Genomic DNA, 20,291 nt, shown 5'->3' on the forward strand with positions numbered 1-20,291 from the left:
TACTGCTAATAAAAGCTAATTTATATTATTAAGTGCACTACAGCACTGCCTCTTTTATCACCGCAATGACATCATGAGTATTTAATGTTATTCACACCCTTTTACAGATGCAAAAAATCACACCCACAGAGGTTCAGTGCTTTGTTTCCAGTTTCACTGCAAGTGGAGGGACTGGGATGGAACGGGCACTCGGACACTCGTCACTTGCAAGGCTTGCTCAAATGAAATGTCAAATGTGTGTGCTCATAGATGTGGCAACATTGTGCTTTTCTTTCTATATATTTTTTAGTTTAATTGATAGTTTCTGGCTATACTGGCATCTTTCATCCTTTTTAAAACCTGGCAAATTAATAACGTATTCCTTGTTAGGCACTTATTTATTTTTCAACTAGATTTGACATTCCTAGTTTCAAGTGTACAATGTAGTGATTAGACATTTATATATTATGGAGTGATTATTCCTATGTCTAGTATTTATTTGACACCGTACAGAGTTATTACAATATTATTGACTACAGATTCCCTATGCTGTACTTTATATCCCAGTGACTGACTTTGTAACTGGCAATTTGTACTTAATTCCTTCATGTTTTTTACATCCTACCAGCACCCCTCCCATCTGGCAACCATCAGTTTGTTCTCTGTGTTTATGAGTTTGTTTCTGTTTTGTTTGCTCATTTCTTTTGTGTTTTAGATTTCACATATAAGTGAAATCATGTATTTGTCTTTCTTTGATTTATTGTACTTAGTATAATATCCTCTAGATCCATCCATGTTGTCTCAAATAGCAAGATTTCATTTTTCTATGGCTGAGTCATATTCCATTGTATATATGCACCACTTCTTCTTTATCGCTTTTTCTATCAATGGACACTTAGGTTGCTTCCATATATGGCTACTGTAAATAATGCTTTAATGAACATAGGGGTGGTTATATCTTTCCAAACTAATGTTTTGGATTTCTTCAGTTAAATATGCAGAAGTGGAATTGCTGGGTCATGATGTACTTCTATTTTTATTTTGTTGAGGAGACTCCATACTGTTTTCCATATTGGCTGCACCGATTTTACAATCCCACCAACCTGTGCATGGATGTTTCCTTTTCTCCACATCCTTACCTACACCTGCTTGTCAATATACTGATGATAGCAATTCTGACATGTGGGAGGTGGTGTCTTAATGTGGTTTTAATTTGCATTTCCCGATAACTGCTAATGTTGAGCATCTTATCGCATGTCTGTTGGCCATAAGTGTGTCTTCTTTAGAGAGATGTCTATTCAGGTACTCTGCCCATTTTTTAATTGGATTGCTTGTATTTTGTGGGTGTTAAGTTATATGCATTCCTTATGGATTTTGGATATTATCCTTTGATTGACTGTATTAATGAGAATGCATCCCATTTAGTAAGTTGTCTTTTAGCTTTGTTGGTAGTTTTTTTCTCTGAGAAAAACTTTTTAATTGATGTATTTTTTTCCTTGCTAGAGGAGACATATCCAGATGAATATCACTAAGAGAGAGGTCAAAGAGTTAACTGCCTATTTTCTTCTAGGAGTTTTATGATTTGGGGTCTGACATTTGTCTATAATCCATACTGACTTTATTGTTGCATCTGATGTAAGAAGGTAGTCCAGTTTTATTTTTTTAATGTGTCTGTCCAATATTCCCTACAAAATTTACTGAAGAGACCGTCTTCACCCCTGTGTGTATTCTTGCCTCCTTTGTCATAGATTGACTAAATAAGGATGGAGTTATTTATGAGCCTTCTGTTCTGTTCACTCAATCTAGGGTCTGTTTTTCATGCCAGTACCATGCTGTCTTGATTTCTATAGCCTTGTAGTATAGTTTGATATCAGGTAGCATAACACCTCCAACATTATTCTTCTTTCTCAAGATTACTTTGAATATTTGGAGTCTTTTGTGATTTCATATGAATTTTAGGATTATTTGATAGAGTTCCAGGAAAAATGCTATTGATATTTTGATAAGGATGGCATGAAATCTGCAGGTTGCTCTGGGATATTATAGATTTTTTTTAACAATGTTAGTTCTTCCTGTCAATAAGCATGTTATAGCCTCCCATTTATGTGTCTTCATTAATTTCTTGTTCAGTGTTTTACAGTTCTTTTACCTCCTTGGTTAAATTTACCACTGGATAGTTTATTCCTTTTCTATTTTTTTCTGATAATTCATTATTGGTGCATAAAAATGTAACTGACTTCTGAATATCAATCTTGTATACTGCTACTTTAAATACATTCATGGATTAGTCTTAATAATTTTTATGTATTCTTTAGGGTTCTTTCTATATAGAATCATGTCACCTGCAAACAATTCCTTTCCAGATGAGTGCTTTTTATTTCTTTTCCCCATGTGATTGCTGTGGCTATGACTTCCAATTCTATGTTGACTAAAACTATAACATAGACAATCTTATCTCGCTCCTGATTTTAAACAAAATCAGTGTCTCACTATTGAGTACAATGTCATCTGTGGGTTTGTCAACTATGGCGTTAGTTGTGTTGAGGTACATAATTTCTCCATATCCCCACTAACTGAGAGTTTTTATCAAAACAGATGGTGGATTTTGTCAAATGCTTTTCTGCTTCTATTGATAAGATCATACGGTTTTTATTCTTCAGTTTGTGTATGTGGTGTATCAGATTAATTCACTTGCACATATTGAATCAAGCTTGTATCCCAGGAATAAATACCACTTGTTTATGGTGTATGAGCTTTTAAATGTCTTGCCGAATTTGGTTTGCTAATATTTCATTGAGGAGTTTTGCATCTCTGTTCATCAGGGATATTGGCCTATGATTTTTTTTTTTGTAGTATCTTTTTCTGGTTTGGGTTCAAGGTAATGCTTCATAAAATGATTTTGGAGCCTTCTCTCCTCTTCAAATTTTAGGAATAATTTGAGAAGGATAAGTGTTAACTCTTCACTGAATGTGTGATAAAGTTCACCTATAGAACCATCCGGTCTAGGGCTTTTGTTTGTTGGGACTTTTTTGATTATTAATTTGATTTCATTAGTGATTATTGACTTGTTCATATTTTCTCTGTCTTCCTAATTCAGCATTGGAAGATTGTATGTTTGCAGAAAATGATCTGTTTCTTACAGGTTGTTAATACTTTGGCATGTGATTGTTCATTGTATTTACTGATAGTCCTTTGTTTTTCTGTGGTGCTGTAGCCACCTTGCCTCTTTCTTTCCTGATTTCATTTATTTGGGCCCTCTCTTTCTTTTTTTTTTTCTTAATGAGTCTATCTAAACATTTATCAATTTTATTTATCTTTTAAAAACAGCTCTTGGTTTCATTGACCTTTCCTATTTTTTTTAGATTCTATTTTACTTATTTCCACTTTGATCTTTATTTTTTCCCTTTATTCTATTTGTTCTGGGCATTGACTGTTCTTCTTTTCCTAATTCCTTTTGGTTTAATGTTAAATTGTTTACTTGAGATTTTTTTTTGTTTTTTGAGCTATGTATGTTTTTGCCATTTTATTGTTTTCTGATTGCTTTTAGAGTTCTCTGTTCTTTATTATCTTGTTCTCTTCTGTATATTATGACTTTTTGTAGTACACTGTTTGGATTCCTTTATTTCTTATCTCTTACAGATTTCTGTTTTGTGGTTACTGTGTTCTTCATGTATACTAAATTATGTTTAGAGCATTATATTTTAAGTTGATGGTTGCTTAATTTTGAATGCATTCTAAAGTCACAGATTTTTACTCACCTCCTTCACATTTGATTTTTGTAATTATTCTTTTACATCTTTTGTGTTTATCACTAAATTTGTTGTTGTAATTGCACATACCTTCCTAATTTTGCCTTTTAACCTTTGTACTAGCTTAAAAGTTGGTTCATCCACTGCTTTTACTACTTTGTTTTTTATATACTTTTATTCATACTTTAAACAATTCTTTTCTATTTAAAGAAGCCCTTTAAAATTTCTTATAACACTAGTTTAGTGATGATGGACTCCTTCAGTTTTATCTTGTCTGGGAGGCTCTTTATCTCTCCTTAGATGCTAAATGATAGCATGATAGTCAAATGATTGTCTTGCTGGGTAGAGTAACCATGGCTGTAGTTCTTTGCTTTTCATCACTTGGAATATTTTGTAACAATCCCTTCTGAACTGCAAAGTTGCTGTTGAGAAATCAGCTGATGAATTAATGGGAGGTCCCTAGTGCATAACTAACTGCTTTTCTATCACTGCTTTAAAGGGTTTTGCCTTGTGTTTAACCCATGACATTTTAATTAACCTATGACATTTTAATTATGATGTATCTTTGTGTGGGCTTCATCGGTTCATCTTATTTGGGACTCTGTGCTTCCTGATTTGTACATCTATTTCCTCTGCCAGGTTAGGGAACTTTTTAGTCTCTCGCTTTGTTTCTTTACCTTCTGATACCTAATGATGTGGACACCAGCACACCTGATATTGCCTCAGAGGGCTCTTAATCTATTCTCATTTTTTAAATTTCTTTTTGATGTTCCAATTGTGCATTTTCTAATACCTTGTGTTCCAGATCACTCATTCAGTCTTCTGCTCATCAACTCTCCCATCTATTTCCTCTACCATATTCTTCTGTATAGTAGAATACAGTAGTTTACAGTAGTTTTCTGACTGGTTCCTTTTTATGGTTTCTCTCTCTTTCCTGAGGTTNCTAATGATGTGGACACCAGCACACCTGATATTGCCTCAGAGGGCTCTTAATCTATTCTCATTTTTTAAATTTCTTTTTGATGTTCCAATTGTGCATTTTCTAATACCTTGTGTTCCAGATCACTCATTCAGTCTTCTGCTCATCGACTCTCCCGTCTATTTCCTCTACCATATTCTTCTGTATAGTGGAATACAGTAGTTTACAGTAGTTTTCTGACTGGTTCCTTTTTATGGTTTCTCTCTCTTTCCTGAGGTTCTCCCTGAGTTCATCTATCATTGAACTTTCCCTATGATCATTGACCATTCTTATAAGCAGTGTTTTGAACTCTATGTTAGGTCAATTGTTTGTCTGCATTTTGTTTAGTTATTTTTTCTGGAGATTTGTTCTATTCTTTCATTTGGGACATGTTTCTTTGTCTCTTCATTTTGGCTGACTTTCTGTGGACTTTTTTACATTAAGTAGATCTGCTACATCTCCCAGCCTTGGCACAGTGGCCTTATTTCACAGATGTCCTGCAATGCCTAGTGGCTCAGTCTTCCCGGTGACTTGAGCCAGGTGCTTCAGGAGTGTCCCTTGTGTGAGTTGTGCATGCCCTCCTATTGTAATTGAGCCTCGATTACTGTTGATGTACTAGTAAGTAGGACTGATCCTCAGGCTGAGTGCCTATATGGATTGGCTATGACTACAGTGGATGAACCGTGAGCAGGGGCTGAGTTCACAGAGCAGGAGTTGCTTTAGCAAAACTCTGGTGCCGGCAAATTTTGCCTTTTGGCTATGTCGTTTGTGATCTGGTTGGGTGGGGCTCTGGTGTTGGTGTCTCTTAGGAAGGACTATGAGACAGAGCAAGTTTAGCTGGTTCTTGTGCTTAGTTTGGGGTCACTTGGTGAGAATGATCTGTGGGTGTTTGCTGTTTGCATGGGCTTGGAGGTACTTGAGAGAGGCCATGGTGTTGCAACTCGGGCCAGATGCAACTAGTGCCTGGCTTTGGAACCTTTGGTGGACACCACAATGTGAGCTGAAGCCAGCTGCCACCATGACAGGTTTGTGGCCACTTAGTTGAAGCTACTTCCAAGCCAACAGTAGCTGCAACTTATGCCAAGCTTAGAGCTAAGTGATGGGAGTTACAGTGCAAGTGGAGACCCATGCTGGAGGGTGGTGGGGGTACTGGTTTCACTTAGCAAAAGGTATAGGGCACACCAAGGCCAGTGCTGCTTGTTTGGGTTCTGTGGACCTTTGATTGATTTTAGGAAAGTCCACAGCATGAACCAGGCAGGATATTTGTATGGAAAAGTTGCTCAAACTAGACTGGGGAGGATCTCTAGGGAATTACCAGGATGGGGCAAACCATGTTAGCCAGGTCAATGGAGAGCTCAGATTTGTTTCTTCTGCTGGCCAGGTGGTAGCATTGCTCAGCAAAGGAACAATGGCACCTGACGGAACTTCTGTCCCAGGAGAGAGCTTCCTGACCTCTGCCCTTACAGTCCTCACCCTGAAGCTCGTCAATTTAGTTACTCCCCAGGTGTCCCTTTTGGAGCTGTGTTCCCTATGCCCAGAGAGAGTGAGGATATGCATGGCTCCTCACCTACAATAGGAATGCCTGGGCTTCTCTCACTCAGATGCAGTTGCTGCTGGTTCTTATAGCCAAATGTTATAGGCACTCCTTTTCTCAGCATTCGTGCCCTGGATTGAGGAGCCTAGTGTTGTGCTGGGATGCCTTGCTCTTCAGGGGCAGCTCTGCAGCCTCGATATCCCTCTTGACACTTAATAGCACTCCGTGGGGGCAGGACCAGCCCTTTCTGCTTTTCCTCCTAGTCTAGCTCTGGCTGCTTCTTTCTATCCTCAGTTATGGGACTTCTGCTCAGCTCCTCTTCAGGGGGTTCTCAATGGCATGGTCATGGAAAGAGGTAAACACAGCAGCCATTTTATCTAGTCTGCCATCTTTACTTGGAATCCAACATATTCTTGTCTTTCCTGTTTTATCACCAATTCAGGCTTCTTGATGAGAGTGATTCAATAAGTAGGCCAGATGACATGAGAGGAGCCATGTAGACTAAAGCCTAATGTTGCATTTGCTGCTCACTGGAGCACATAAGCCCATGAAGAAAACATATTGGCTTTTCATGGAGGCAGCACCCCCTGCAGGGTGGTATTCAAACGATGCCGGCTTGCCTCTGTTGTCATCGGAGGGAATGCAATTAATAAAATGTCAAGAAAGCGCCACAGGACACCGGTTTCATTATCAAATAAGGCATTTGGCACAAATTACACGAAAATATGATTTCATCTTTCCTGGATTTCGTGTTTCCATAAGAAATAGAATTACCTCATAGTCTTTCTAAACCTTTAACCACATTTCTGCCTCTAATTTTGGTTGGCATTTGAAATCAGGACAACGCATTTCATTGTTCCTTTCAGAGCTCAAGAGGAACTCTCACACTTTTGAAAGGCTCCTATGGTATTTCTGTGTTTTCTAATAAGGACTTGTGATGTGAAAAGTTGTATTTAGAGGCTGAACACATGTAGACTGCCTAAAAAGGTATTGTTTACTCATTACTGAACAGAGTTTTCTGGTACTTATTAGGAAGGTTCTGTATTAGTAGCCATGTATTTTTGAAGATTTTCAAGCAAATGCGTACTCTAACTCAGTAAACTCACTGTTTGCTAAGGAACTCTTTTAAGTGGCCTATTGTCTGTTAAGACATTCGAATAGAGCCCATTCTCTGGAATTAAAAGGGCCCGTGCTCCTGTTTCCCTCAGATCAAATCTGGATGCCTTGTGAGGGGGGCACTACAGAGTAAAACAATGCAGCCACTGGCACAAAACCCAAGATAGTAGTTAAAGGTCCTCTACTCACAATTTGCTTTTATCATACATTATAAGTTAACACCCTTCATACATGCCAGGCACTCTGCATGCATCTTCTTCAGCCGTATGACACAACCCTTCTACTCATTCTACAGGCGAGGAAATTGAGTATCAAGGATGCTAAGTATCTTCCACAGACCAGGGAAGACTATGATTTCAAACTAGTTCTACTCCAAAGTCACAGCCCAGACTGACATTTCCTGTTGCATATCACAGGTCTTAAAAAGTGCTTTTTAAGAGTTTTTCTGACAAGTGACAATGATCCATTCTATTATATTGTTACAAAAATTCCAAAATCACCAAGAGGTCAGAAGAGTTCATGTTAAATACAAATTGTTGTGCTCTGAAAACAAAAAGAACACCTCTTGTTTATTAATTTGTTTCCTACTGTCTCTTAGCAGAAACGAATTGGGTGTGGCAGTTCAGTTGCCTGGAAAGGTGGAATCACCTTCAGGGCCAAGACTTTAAACTCCCACAGTTTGATTAAACTTCACACAGGATTCTTCCTGCCTCTAGGTCCCTGACCTCCCTTTCCTCTGAGCATTCACTTTAGAAAACTCATAATTCCAAATTCCTTCTCTGCTCCTTTGATATGTAAATACTTTTAAAAGCCTCTTGCTAGTGTTACAACCCAGGGCAATTTTTCTCAAGGACCTGGGGACTGTCCCTGTGAAATTGAACCTTCAAGTAAGATTGCCCCCTGTCTCCTGGTTTCTGTGGGAGGGTTAGAGCCTACCTTGAGGGAGCTTTGCTCTGATTAGAAGTACCTACAGTCACGAAGATATAGAAAAAGAAGGTTTACTTTTACTTTGGGTGTACTGATTAGCCACCAAAAGATAGTCTATAAACCGTCCAATGCAGTTCTTATAATTATCCAGCCTATTCTTTTTTCATTGCATTTGAGTTGCGTTCTGGCCTCCCTCCCTTAACGTTGCCCATTGTAATTTTTGTTTTGGCATTACTGCTCTCAGCGACAGAGGGGGAGAGTCAGTACAAATGATGTCTAAAATGACTTTCATTTTGACCATACAGTGTTCATTTTTGTTTATATCCTAGATAATTAAATTTAGGGTGAAAAAACGATTTCTCCGCTGCATGTCAGACACTGAAAGCCAGCTCTCCCATCGGTGCCCGACCCCAGCAGCCTCTTCCTGCACCTGAACAATTAGCTGTGCCCTCAGCACTGACTGTGGCCTGGCACTAAGGAGGTGCTCTAGATGTTTCCAGAAATGGAGCACGCATTACTGCTGTGTTTCTGGCTGCAGCTTAAAATTCCCCATTTTAACAGCAATGGTTGGCTCTTATGGGTCAATTAATCTTATTTTTTGAATATTCACATAAATAGCCCAATTTTAAATATTGCACAAAATTACCTTCTAATTAGGCTCTAAAATATGATCTAATAAGTGATATATTTCGTTAAATGATTGTGATTACTTATTAAATGAAAAGATATACTTTGTTCAATATACATATCTTAGCCCTAATGTGGTTAATGGGATGAGCTCAATAGAAATCCTTTGATCTTTTCTCAAAATAGCACACTGGAAAGCCACTCAAAATTGCATGATAATTGCAACAAATTTAGCCTAATGAATAGTAATACATGCAAAGGACCTTTTGCCATCAAATTTAAATTTATGCCAGCCATGGAATTATTTAAATGAACATTTTAAAAATTAATCCTATATTAGTGAGATGTCTGAATTTTCAAAAACGTTCTGAAATATGAAAATACTGCAGCTTTGGAAAATAATGAAATAAAGTAATGTTTACGAAGTACAAAGAACAATAATCAACGCTAAATACTAATTATTATTGTGATCTATCATTACTCATTTAACCTGAGCCCTGATCAATGTGAACAACTAATGGGCAATTAACAATTATCCTTTGAGGGGCTGCATTGTCTGTGTCATCTGCCTTGGTTCAGATAATGCTTAACAGACTGTCACAGAAATGATAATCCTTTTCTTCTGCTATAACTACCCAGTGTTTTAAATTATTATTTAATAAAGCTTGCTTTTTGTTGTTTGGCAAAGATTTCATTGATATGACAGTGGCCCCGTGTTCTCTTAGCGAGCCATGAGAGAACCCCCAACAAACATTACAGAGAAAAAACAGACATGTTATTCTCAGCAGTGTAAATCAAAGAGGAAATTTTCCTTCCTAAGTGGGGCTCCCAGGAAGCCAGAAGCAGGCCCCGTTCTCTTTGTAGTAAATGACAAATTAGAGTTATTCACTAGGAAGATCCCACACCAAAGAAGGTCACTATCTTCATTTACTGTCTCAGCTCTCAACATAAAATCACCTTTTCAAATTTCTTTAGTTTCGAGAAAGGGCTCTGTTTAGAAGAGGACCTCAAAACTAAGGATCATCTGGAAACTTGTTTGTAGTGTTGCCATTTTGTCAATTTACCAAGTAAATCTAGAACATAAGATTGCAAAGAAATCTGTTTTACAAAAAATGATGTTCATGTGGAAAAAGAAGTCTCGGGAGATATGTGTACGCTGCAAATAGCAACAGCAAGCTGTCACACAGCTCTATTACAAGCAAGGCATTGATCTGCAACATCCTTTCCAGATATTAATTCATTTAATCTAGCAACCATATCTGTAGGCTGAGGGAAGAGCACAGAAAGTATGAAGAAAAAAGCCATTCACTCATCACATGGCCAGAAAGCTGAAAGTAGTAGGCACTTCAGGGCATGTGACCTAGGCATCAGTGGCTGCTTCAGATTTCGACCCGTCAGCTGAGAGTTGGGATTCAGTTAGACTTCCTGAGTTGCATCGTTACCCTCTCATATTCTAAACACTGTTTATACCAATGTGAAGTTGTCATCTGATGCTAACCGTGCAGGACAGCATGGCTGCAATCAAGGATAATTGAGTTCCATGTGTTCCCACCCAGGGGGTTGCTCCTGATCTAGTTTCAACACGCACGGTTCCCATCAGGAGGCCTGAGTGGTTTCATCAATTGCCCACCAATTTTCAGCCAAGGAAAGTAACAGCATTATATAAAAGGGGAACAATAGCTTGAATATTCTTTTTATATAACTAAATTTAAACAAAGAGAGCCACCGTCTGTACTGTACTTCACCATTAGTACTCCCAGGCATTGCGGTAGGCACCTTAAATATTAGTTTTAACTCTTGCAATAACCTGAAAAACAGGTGATATTTTAATGTCAAAGATGGAGAACCCAGTAATCATAAAGATTAGCTGAAAAAGCACTCAGGGTAGAATGAAAGATATCCTTCTGTAAAATGTGACTGAAGATACAAACTTTCTATCTTTGCTTCCAGAGCTTAGCAGAGCAGTGGGTGAAAGGAAGGGACCAATACTACTTAATCAATGGTGAATGGACAATCCTCCAAATAGACAACTTCCCTCTTCATTAGGAGTTCTGAGGGGAACCACACGGCATTTAAAATTAGCCAGACACTTGGTAGAAGGCACAATTTACTTGTATTCAAGAATATGCCAGATTTTTTCTTGTTTTATTAATAGCCTTAGAGAGGCACCCACATAATGAACATAGCACATTTTCAGCAAAGAAGCCAATTTGAAGGGGTGGTGGGTCAGGGTGATCAGAGAACCTTCATATGTGGATATTCAGGGAGCGTGAAAGATATTAGCGTGGATCACGGGAGAATCAGGCAACCCACCTGTAGACGTTATTATGCATATCTTTACAAAAATTTCTGCTTTCACTTGCGGAAGGAGCAGCAGAAGTACATTGTAGATAGATATGCAGGGGTGGGCAAATGTAGGATTGGAGTGGTGAATATGCAAAACAGAGTTTATTCTTGTATTGTTATTTATTAATTATTGTATTATTTTCCAATATGAACAACTGTAAGCCTACTTTTGCCCAGCCCTGCATTCAATATGTAACTTCTCTAAACAGTCAGTGTTCGAAAGTAGGACCTGCTGACAATCTGAAATGATTTTTATCAAAATATAGCTAACAGTATCCAAAATCTAATAACATCAGCAACTATACCTTTTGTCCATGTTAGTTTACATTTGTATTCAAGATAAAATGCAAGAAAGAAAAATATATTTAAGAAAACCAGTTCATCAAGAATGAACTGCAGGAGGGGCATTCTATAATAAAACAATATTCATACTAAAGAGCATTAAAAAACCCTCTATGTCAAGAAAAATAGTAAAACATCATAAAGTTAAGAATCTCATAGGAAGCTGTCACCCAAAGCCAAATCTACCAAGAAAGCAACACTACATGAATTATTAAAGACAGGCATAAAAAATGTCATAGGAAATTGGACAGAACAAGTCAATGTAGAAAAGAGATCTCACTTACAAAATGTAATACAGAAAGAGAAACCATTCATAGAATACGCTATTGAGACACTGTCAGGAAAGGTAAGTTCACAAGAAAAGCCTAGGGCAATGACCCTGTTGAAGAAACAGAATCTGGAGTTGAAGTCTTACGAGGGATTAATGAATTGAAAACTGCAGAGTAAGGAAAGAAACAGTGAGGGAGAGGATGAAAAGTTCAACTGGGCTTGGTTACGAGAGTCTTGAAGTAGCTGTCATCAGACGGAGGCAGCAGTTGCAGGTGCTTGTGCATGGGACGACGGACTCGTTGCAGTACGGCAAAATTAAAATTTATACAACAGATCCACGCAGGGAACAAGGCAGACAGCATTTCTACTTTATGGAGCTTCCCTTGTTGAAGAGGGGGGCATGCAACGAACAAGTAATAAGCAGGTAAGTGAAAAATATTCTTTTATGTAGTGTTAAGTGTGGTAAGGAAAGCAAGGGCAGAAGGACGAGTATGGTTATTAGCATGCCCCTCACGTTCCATCGTGTGACACTGTTAAATGCAACTAGAGTTCTCACAGTAAGGTTTTCTAGATACTCAAGGTGAGGCCTCTAAGAGGATGACTGCCTGTACTTATATGACAAAAAGAGACTGGACAGAGGAAAATCGGCAGGTAGTGTCTTTAGTAAGAACCTGCACTGTTTTCGGCACTTTGCTAATACAGTGGAAAATATTGAAAAAATGGACTGCTCTCTAGATGACACAAATTGGGAAAATAATATAAACACACACACACACACACACACACACCCCTCAATGTACAGCCAAACACCAGACTTAGTTTTACGAACAATCCATGCTGGAAGATCTCAGATAAGAGCAAAGACAATGTCCTGGTTGGTTGGGCATGTGAGAATGAGAGAAAGGGGAAAAAGAAATTTGAGTGAGGAGGAGAAGGCAAAGAGATGAGACTGAGGGACTGATATCATAGAGTTTAAAAAGTGATCAATTCTTCTTTTTTTTTCACACAGAGAAGATATAAACAATATAAACAAAAGCAGGATTTTGACAAAGGGGCCCAGGAAGGTGTCATCAAGAGACTATATCTGTGCAGATGACCAAAACAGGATATTTATGGAGCTCAGTAAATGGGAGGAATGGATTGAATTATCACTAGATTTCTATAACTGTATATGAAAGAAATTCTGGAGACAAAGGAAGGAGGACAAGAACACACTGGTCTGGATCTCCCCAAACTTCTGCTGACCTAGGACTGCTGATCCTCACTGGCATTCAGTAGCTTCTCTAAGTACTTAGGGTATGAAGCTAAAATGGCTGTGGAGTAGCAACATTCAAAAAGGAAATGCAAGGTACGCATCCTGAACCTCCTTTTTAAATATCCAGATATCAGAATGAGTAGATTTACTTTAAAATAATATTCTTCACAACAGTGCAAAATGAGTTTATTGTGACGTGAAGTTTTCCTGGTGTTGTAGGTGATATCTACAGAGGCTGTGAGTTAGCAGATCGTGGTTAGTCCCTATGGGCCTCCTTCATTTTGCTAACCTAAACAAGAACACCATTGAATTTTTAAGAAGCACTGCTTTAGGAAGAAGACTCCGGAAATGACTCTCATACTTGGTATAACAAATATCTGAAATGAAACCCAGGCTATGATTAATTTTCTGGGTACACAGCCAGCACTTGAGTACAAAGGACGGGAAATGGAACAGGGCTGAATGGAAACAGTATTTATGTGTTGGTCAGTCACACCCTATCACAAAAGAGGAGGAGAAAGTATGCATTAGCTCGGATTTTAGGGAGAGGAGACAAGACTCAAATATTCTCCTATAAACACAGCAAGGACTCTACCTGCTGTCTGTTTTAGGGCCGCCATAATACCCTCACTTGCAAAATTCAGAAATATATCACTGAAGATAATTTGCTGGTCCAGCGACTAGTGGGGATTTTTGTCAGTAGAAAGGTCAAATAATTTTCCACAATGCACTGCAATTTTTAAGCTTTACAATTTTGCTATAGGTGACCAAAGGGGAAGCCCATTACAATGTTATCCACAGAAATTATGCTGTGAGTTAATGGAATGTGAGCAGCAGGGGACTAGCCTCAGGTGCTGCCCCCTACTGCTCTTCCTGAAATACATAATTATGGTGGGTTTTGTTTTAAATTTTTCTCCAACTAATGTGGAGGGAAAATTTATCCATGTAAACAGCAAGAATTCTTATCCCACAATCAGGCACTCTGTAATAGGACTTCTAGATATAAATGCAAAGCTTTCTAAGGACTATGGCATGCAACAGAGATTTAGAGTAAGCAAAGAAAGTAAGAAAAAAAGTCGACTAACCTAACCCACCTGAGCTCGGCTCACAGGGGTCAATGTCCTCGTCATCACTGGGACACTCTGCTGAAGCCACAAGGATATCATCGGTGGTCTGTAAAAGAATCACATTCAGTAGATTAATTTAAAGGGACCTAACAAAATTTCTCATCTTTGTTTCATTGACAAGTGAAATACTGTTTGGATTTACCCGGCTGGATGAGAAACCAAATTCAGTATTTCCCTTCCCAAGGACACACAGTTTACTTTTTTTTTCCAACTTATTCTATATCTGTCATGAAAGTATTACAAATTTGTGAAAACATGGTTTTAACTTAATTTGCATGAAGAGGTGGAAATGTTGGTTGCTAACTGGTAGATGTCCATCCATTCAAACTGCATGGAGAAGCTTCACAAAGTAGCATAAAGGTTTAAAACAATCTGGCAGAAACAGATTTGAAATTTATTACCACCCTGGAGTGCTACAATGTATGCACCAGTAGTTTTTATGCAGTGCTTGGCTTCCTAAAAGCAGAATAGCTATAACCTTTTACATTCATGAACAGGTAGAGTTTGATGAATCTTTGAGATATAGCTTGTCGTTATTAGGACACATAGAGTATATTTCACCAATGTAAAAAAGGAAGCAAGTATAGTGTATTTAAAGTATTTAAAATTTTTCTGTTTAGCATTCACAATTGATTCTCATTTTTGTAACATTTCAGTAGCAGGTATCTTCCTCTATTGTTCTTTTTACCATTAAGGTTTCATACATGAACAGCGTATTTGGGGGACAGTATTTTACAGTAAGTGGGAAAGAGGTGACATTGTTCTCTGTGACATTCTACTTGCCTCATTGCACTTGCGGCAAAAAAACAAACGTCGCCGTAATAAAAAGCAGTGTGTAAATCCTAGCGGTTAGTCACATAATCAACTCATTTACCAGCGCTAAAGGTTGTTTTTTACTGCCACTTACAAGCAGCAGTAAATTCAGCATAGTTATTGCACAGAAATTGTGAAGGTTTGCATCAGATTTGGCTAATGCTAACACAGAATTCACGGTACAAGAAGAAAAATATCTCATTACATCTACTAAGGATTAAGGAGATTATAGTTGTTTAGACAATACTTAGAATGGCAACATTAATGAAATCCTTAAATCCTTATTTAAAAGTGGTATTACTATATGTATGTGATGCATCTTTAGTAGACTTATTGTGGTGATCATTTTGCAATACATAAAAATAGTTTATCATTATGTTGTATACTTGAAATGAGTATATCAGGTTATACCTTAGTAAAACTTTTAAAAAAGTAATATAGGTCTTACATTTAACAATACACAGAAATATGACATGCTTTCATTATAGGAGTACTTAATACAGTTAGAGATTAAAATAGAAATAAATGTGAAAATAATGGTGCCATTTTGAAAAATAGAGACAAGGAATGATGCACCTCTGTGACAAAAATTAGATTTAAAAAACTTCCAAGTTCAGTATCTTTAATTAAGAATAAAGAATTTGTTCTGATGCTAATGTCTCACAATGTAACTAATTACATGCAAGCATTTAAATAACATCTTCAGATGGTTTCATATTCTTCTGTTCCTAATTTCTCTGAGACAATCAGGAGACTGGATTCATTCACTTTGCTGCTATTATTTTAAACAACGAAGTTCAAAAGATCAGTTTTCTCGGAATTGTAACTGTTCCTGTTAGTGATAACTACTAGCAGTTGGTGTGACAGTAACACAGGTATCTTTCATTAGCATGGGCTTTACAGGGAAAAACCCACCCTCCTTCTGGCACAAGCAATCTTGCAGGCTAACATCCCAACTGACTGGAGAATAGCAAGTCCCTGGATTGTGAGGTCTTGCCGGCCAATTGTTCCAATTCTCCAGAGCAGACCGTTCACTTTTTTTTTTAGAGCTAGCTTCAAGTGCAAAGCTGCTTTTTTCTCAACCACAGTGGATACTCTTAAATTAATGTTAAGGTTACAAGAGAATTGTTTGTGTTCCTTGAGGAATGTTAACTATGTTAATGAACTCAGTGTAGGGTTGTTGTTGTTTTGCTTTTGGAGGACGTGAGTGAATTCTCTCCTTTCCCTGCGGTGCTGTTGCCCCCTTCCTGTACTTGGGGAACAGTTGGCTATGTCTGGAGACATTGCAGGTTCGAGTAACTGGGGGGAGGGGTGGAAGAGGGGTGGAAGGTACCGGCTACCATGGCATCTAATGGGGAGGGACAGGGAACGCTGGTAAATACCCTAAAATGGATGTGACAGCCCTCCCATGACAGAATTATCCAAAATGCCAACAGTGCAGAAGTTGAGAAACTCTGATTTATAAGTTTAAAAACTATTCTCTGCCTTATTTTCTCATCTGAAAGATTGGGCTACGTAATTTCTATTGTTGTAAGAATTAAATCAATACACAAAGAGCACCTAGAATAGGACCATATTGTAAATACTTATATTATTGCAATTATTTCACAACTGTAGAACCAATTTAATTTTTTGCACTATATTTATAAATAATCCAATTTTAGATATTAAACCAGAAGTCATACATGTGAATTATCCTCCATGTAATATCTCATGTTAACATGTAATCAAAATACAGTAGCTATATTGGTACTTTGTTGAACTAAGGTAAGCTGCCTGCTTTTACTGTCTAGGTTCAAATTCTGGATCAGAAGTCAAACATCAAGCTTACAAAATAAAGGCTGCTTCTTGAAAGAAATTCATGGATCAAAAAATGTATGACTCATTGTATAGTGTTTCATGCAGACTCAATTATTTAGTCACACAAGTTAAATTCTGTTTTAAAAGTTGACCTATTTTCTACATTCAACAGCCTTTTGGAACAATTCCATAGCAACAAGAGTATGTTAGAATATTCTCAGTGTTATCTTTCACAAGACACAGTTCCCAAACTATCAAAACATACACCCATTAAATAGTACCTTCTGTAGCTCTTTAGAGTAGGAAAAAAACTGTACCAATATGACCTTATTGTAACTATAATTTAGTTTTTAATGTACTTTTCCTGGTATAATGAATATGCTTTTTCATATTCATGGTTTTCATATTTTTCCTTCAGAAATTAAAAATAGCAACAGTCTTAAAAAACAGCAGCAGCCCTGGCTGCTGTAGCTCAGTGGATTGAGCGTGGGCCTGCGAACCAAACAGTTGCGATTGGATTCCTAGTCAGGGCACATGCCTGGGTTGCAGGCTAAGCAACCATACATTGATGTTTCTCTCCTACTCTCCTTCCCTTCCCCTCTAAAAATAAGGAAATAAAATCTTAAAGAAAAAACAAAACAGCAACAGTCTTGTGAATAAAAGATCTTGAATCAGTAAATGCACTGGCAGAAATCATCTTTGTATTAAAAATCAGGAAGTGGCTCAAGTGTAGGGAAAAAAAACTAAATTTCACTTTGGAGGCTAAATTAACTGAAAAATTTTCTAGTCAAAGCTGTGTAATTTAAATTTAATTCACTGTGTTTAGAGTTGCCTGTGGGTGACATGCTATTGAAAGAATGATAGAAAGAAACTCAAATGTGTCACATTAATCAGTTCTATTCTTCACTATACTTTTTGCTGATGCTTATAACCTTTTTCAGAAAACAGACTACCTGCTGAAAGAGACAGAATAGCGATCAAGCAAAAGCCAAAGCTTTGTATAACCATCCACCCCTAACTGTACACGTAACCACTCAGAGGTCAAAGGGCCATGCTGATCTTCCCTAATTCAGAGTGGTCTACGCATTCACATGGCATCCGCCCTTGCTCAAAACGTCTACCAAAAATACTGAGGTCTCCTTACTTTGAGGGGAAGAAAATGACTTGGACACAATTAAAGAAATAAAGGCATTGAAACTTGCTTTATTAGTTCATTATACTAATAGTGGATAAACACCAATATGGCATAGGGTGAGAAAATGTAATCAGGACAGGGGAGAAAGGATGTTCTTAGTTAGATCAGTCAGATGGGTATGGGATTTACTGGGGTGGTCATTTTGTAAGGTATACAAATGTCTAGTCACTATGTGGTACAGCTGAAAATAACAATGTTGTAGGTTGACTGTAACTGAAAAATGAATTTTAAGAAACTCAAATCAATTTATTTAATATCCAAGGTTATCCCAGAACAACCATTTGGCAGGAAAGAAAAATTCAGAATTTGCTGCACATTCACCTGCTATCACTTTTTAAACTATAGCATGACTGCATACCGGTGTGGTAAAAAATATACAAGAAGATACAGAAACTTGGTCTGAAATGTTTCATCTCTGAAAAGAACAGCATTCTTAGATTTTATTCCTCATGCTAAACAGCTTCGCTGAAGACTGAGACATTCCTATGAAAACACCTACAAACCTCTACTAGGAAAAATCTGCTTTATGAGAAAAAGAGCAAACTCCAACTATGAGAAAAGAAGCTCATTATGAATTTGATGCCTGCACAGAAACCCTTGATTTACTGTAAAATGACAGTTGAAACTTTGTTTCTCAACAGAAGTAATCTGCCTGGCTACACACCCAAAGACAATCCAAAGATAAAGTAAAAAAAAATATATTGTCTCAAGCAATGGCACTCACTTGTAAATACTATTTAGCCTAATTGTCCACTGCTGTGAAGGATGTTGAGACTGAATTCACTTAGAAAACTGATGGGTGGAGGTATGGTGCTAACGGAAGTGTGATGTGTTTGGGTAATTGACAGACACTTGTTCTTGCTAATACTTCTGTTTATATGAGGCTGCTCTGGGGAGAGAGAGAACATTTATGTCTGGGTTTTAGGACTGAATCTGATAGTCCCCCCAGAGAAGAGTTATTGCTAGGTGTGCTTCCCTGAGATGTCAGGATTCAGAATTTGTGTTACAAATTCCCCGAGCTGGCTCTCACCCAATGCAGAGATCATCTATGGGAGAAGAAGAAGCTTCTAGGAAGTTGCAATTTTCACCAAGATGAAAAACACCAAAAAATTCCCAAACAATTATAACAAATAAATCCAATTCCCAAAGAGTGGGCCAATGTGATCAAATCAATTCAATAAAGAAATATATCAAATTGGCAATTGTAGTTAATCAACAATGCTATTAAAGGTGCCAAGTAATTGAGAGACTCTGCACAGACCCTGTGGTAACAAAGAAAATGAGGATCAATTAGTCACCACCAAATATGAAACCGGTACCTCATCTATGCATGGCATTTTCTGGTGGCCACAAAATGTGGTCACTACCTAGTAAGGCATACATGATGGCTCTCACCTGCAAATAACTTCCCCCGCCCACTCTATTCTGAAGCAGGGGAACAAATCACTCATTAATACAAATAACAACAATCACTTCAATTCAAATAGCTTATTGTTCTTGAAATGTAACAGTGTTCCCATATCTATTACTTCATTAAATATTCACCAACAACATACTTGTCCAGTGTGTAGGTGGAGGTGCTATTATCCTGAGTGTTATAGTTAAGCACCTGCTCAAAAAAGAAAAGAGCCCATTTGTATACTCATTTACCCTATTTTAATGTTTGAACATTGGCATTCATGAATATTTAGGGCAAGGCTTAAATATCCCTGAAAACAGCCAGATTTCACATTTCTTTAATGTTTTTTTTCCCCCAACTGATGCCTTAGGTTATTACAAAAAGGGACTATAAATCAGCTGTCTGCTTGGGAAAAAGACAGACTTGAAAGCCATTCCATTTTCTTCAAGAGTTTCTTAGCTGCTTAAAATGTATGCAATGGTTCCAGAATGGTGAAAGTGGGCTGAGTAGAAAAACTCCACCATGGTAAAAAGATCACAATATCTTGCTCACTGGAGATATCAATTCTCATATCTTGCTCATTCACACATGCATTTTGATATGAATTCGATACTGGTCCTAATAACAGGCAAAATTCAAAGAGAAAAATAAGGATGTGAAAATAATGCCACAGATGAATGAACTTAAAGGAAATGATGGAAGAAAGGAAAGAACTGGATTCCTGACTGATCAAAAAAGAACATAATATTTTAGCAGAATTATGCAAAATAATAAACCTGCACAGGAGAAACTTGGTGTGAGAAAAGTTCAAGTTAATGTTCTAAAAAGATAGTACATCTCTTATACTATTTTTT

At 37.5% G+C, this 20,291-nt stretch overlaps 1 protein-coding gene across 29 annotated transcripts in view; it reads right to left on the reverse strand.

The window, feature by feature from the left end:
- NRXN1 (neurexin 1) overlaps positions 1-20,291 on the reverse strand; it is a 1,091,189-nt gene that overhangs the window by 15,217 nt on the left and 1,055,681 nt on the right. For 20 of the 29 annotated variants that reach the window (XM_037047881.1, XM_037047873.1, XM_037047872.1 and 17 more), the window contains one exon: positions 14,189-14,276. In XM_037047881.1, the coding sequence (XP_036903776.1) occupies positions 14,189-14,276 (88 nt within the window). The remainder of the gene's footprint in view (positions 1-14,188; positions 14,277-20,291) is intronic. The other 9 variants (XM_037047882.1, XM_037047879.1, XM_037047880.1 and 6 more) reach the window with 1 other exon arrangement.

The sequence above is a fragment of the Sturnira hondurensis genome, unplaced genomic scaffold (assembly GCF_014824575.4).
Source record: "Sturnira hondurensis isolate 20B ecotype Veracruz unplaced genomic scaffold, ASM1482457v3 Scaffold0006413, whole genome shotgun sequence".
Taxonomy (NCBI): Eukaryota; Metazoa; Chordata; class Mammalia; order Chiroptera; family Phyllostomidae; genus Sturnira; species Sturnira hondurensis.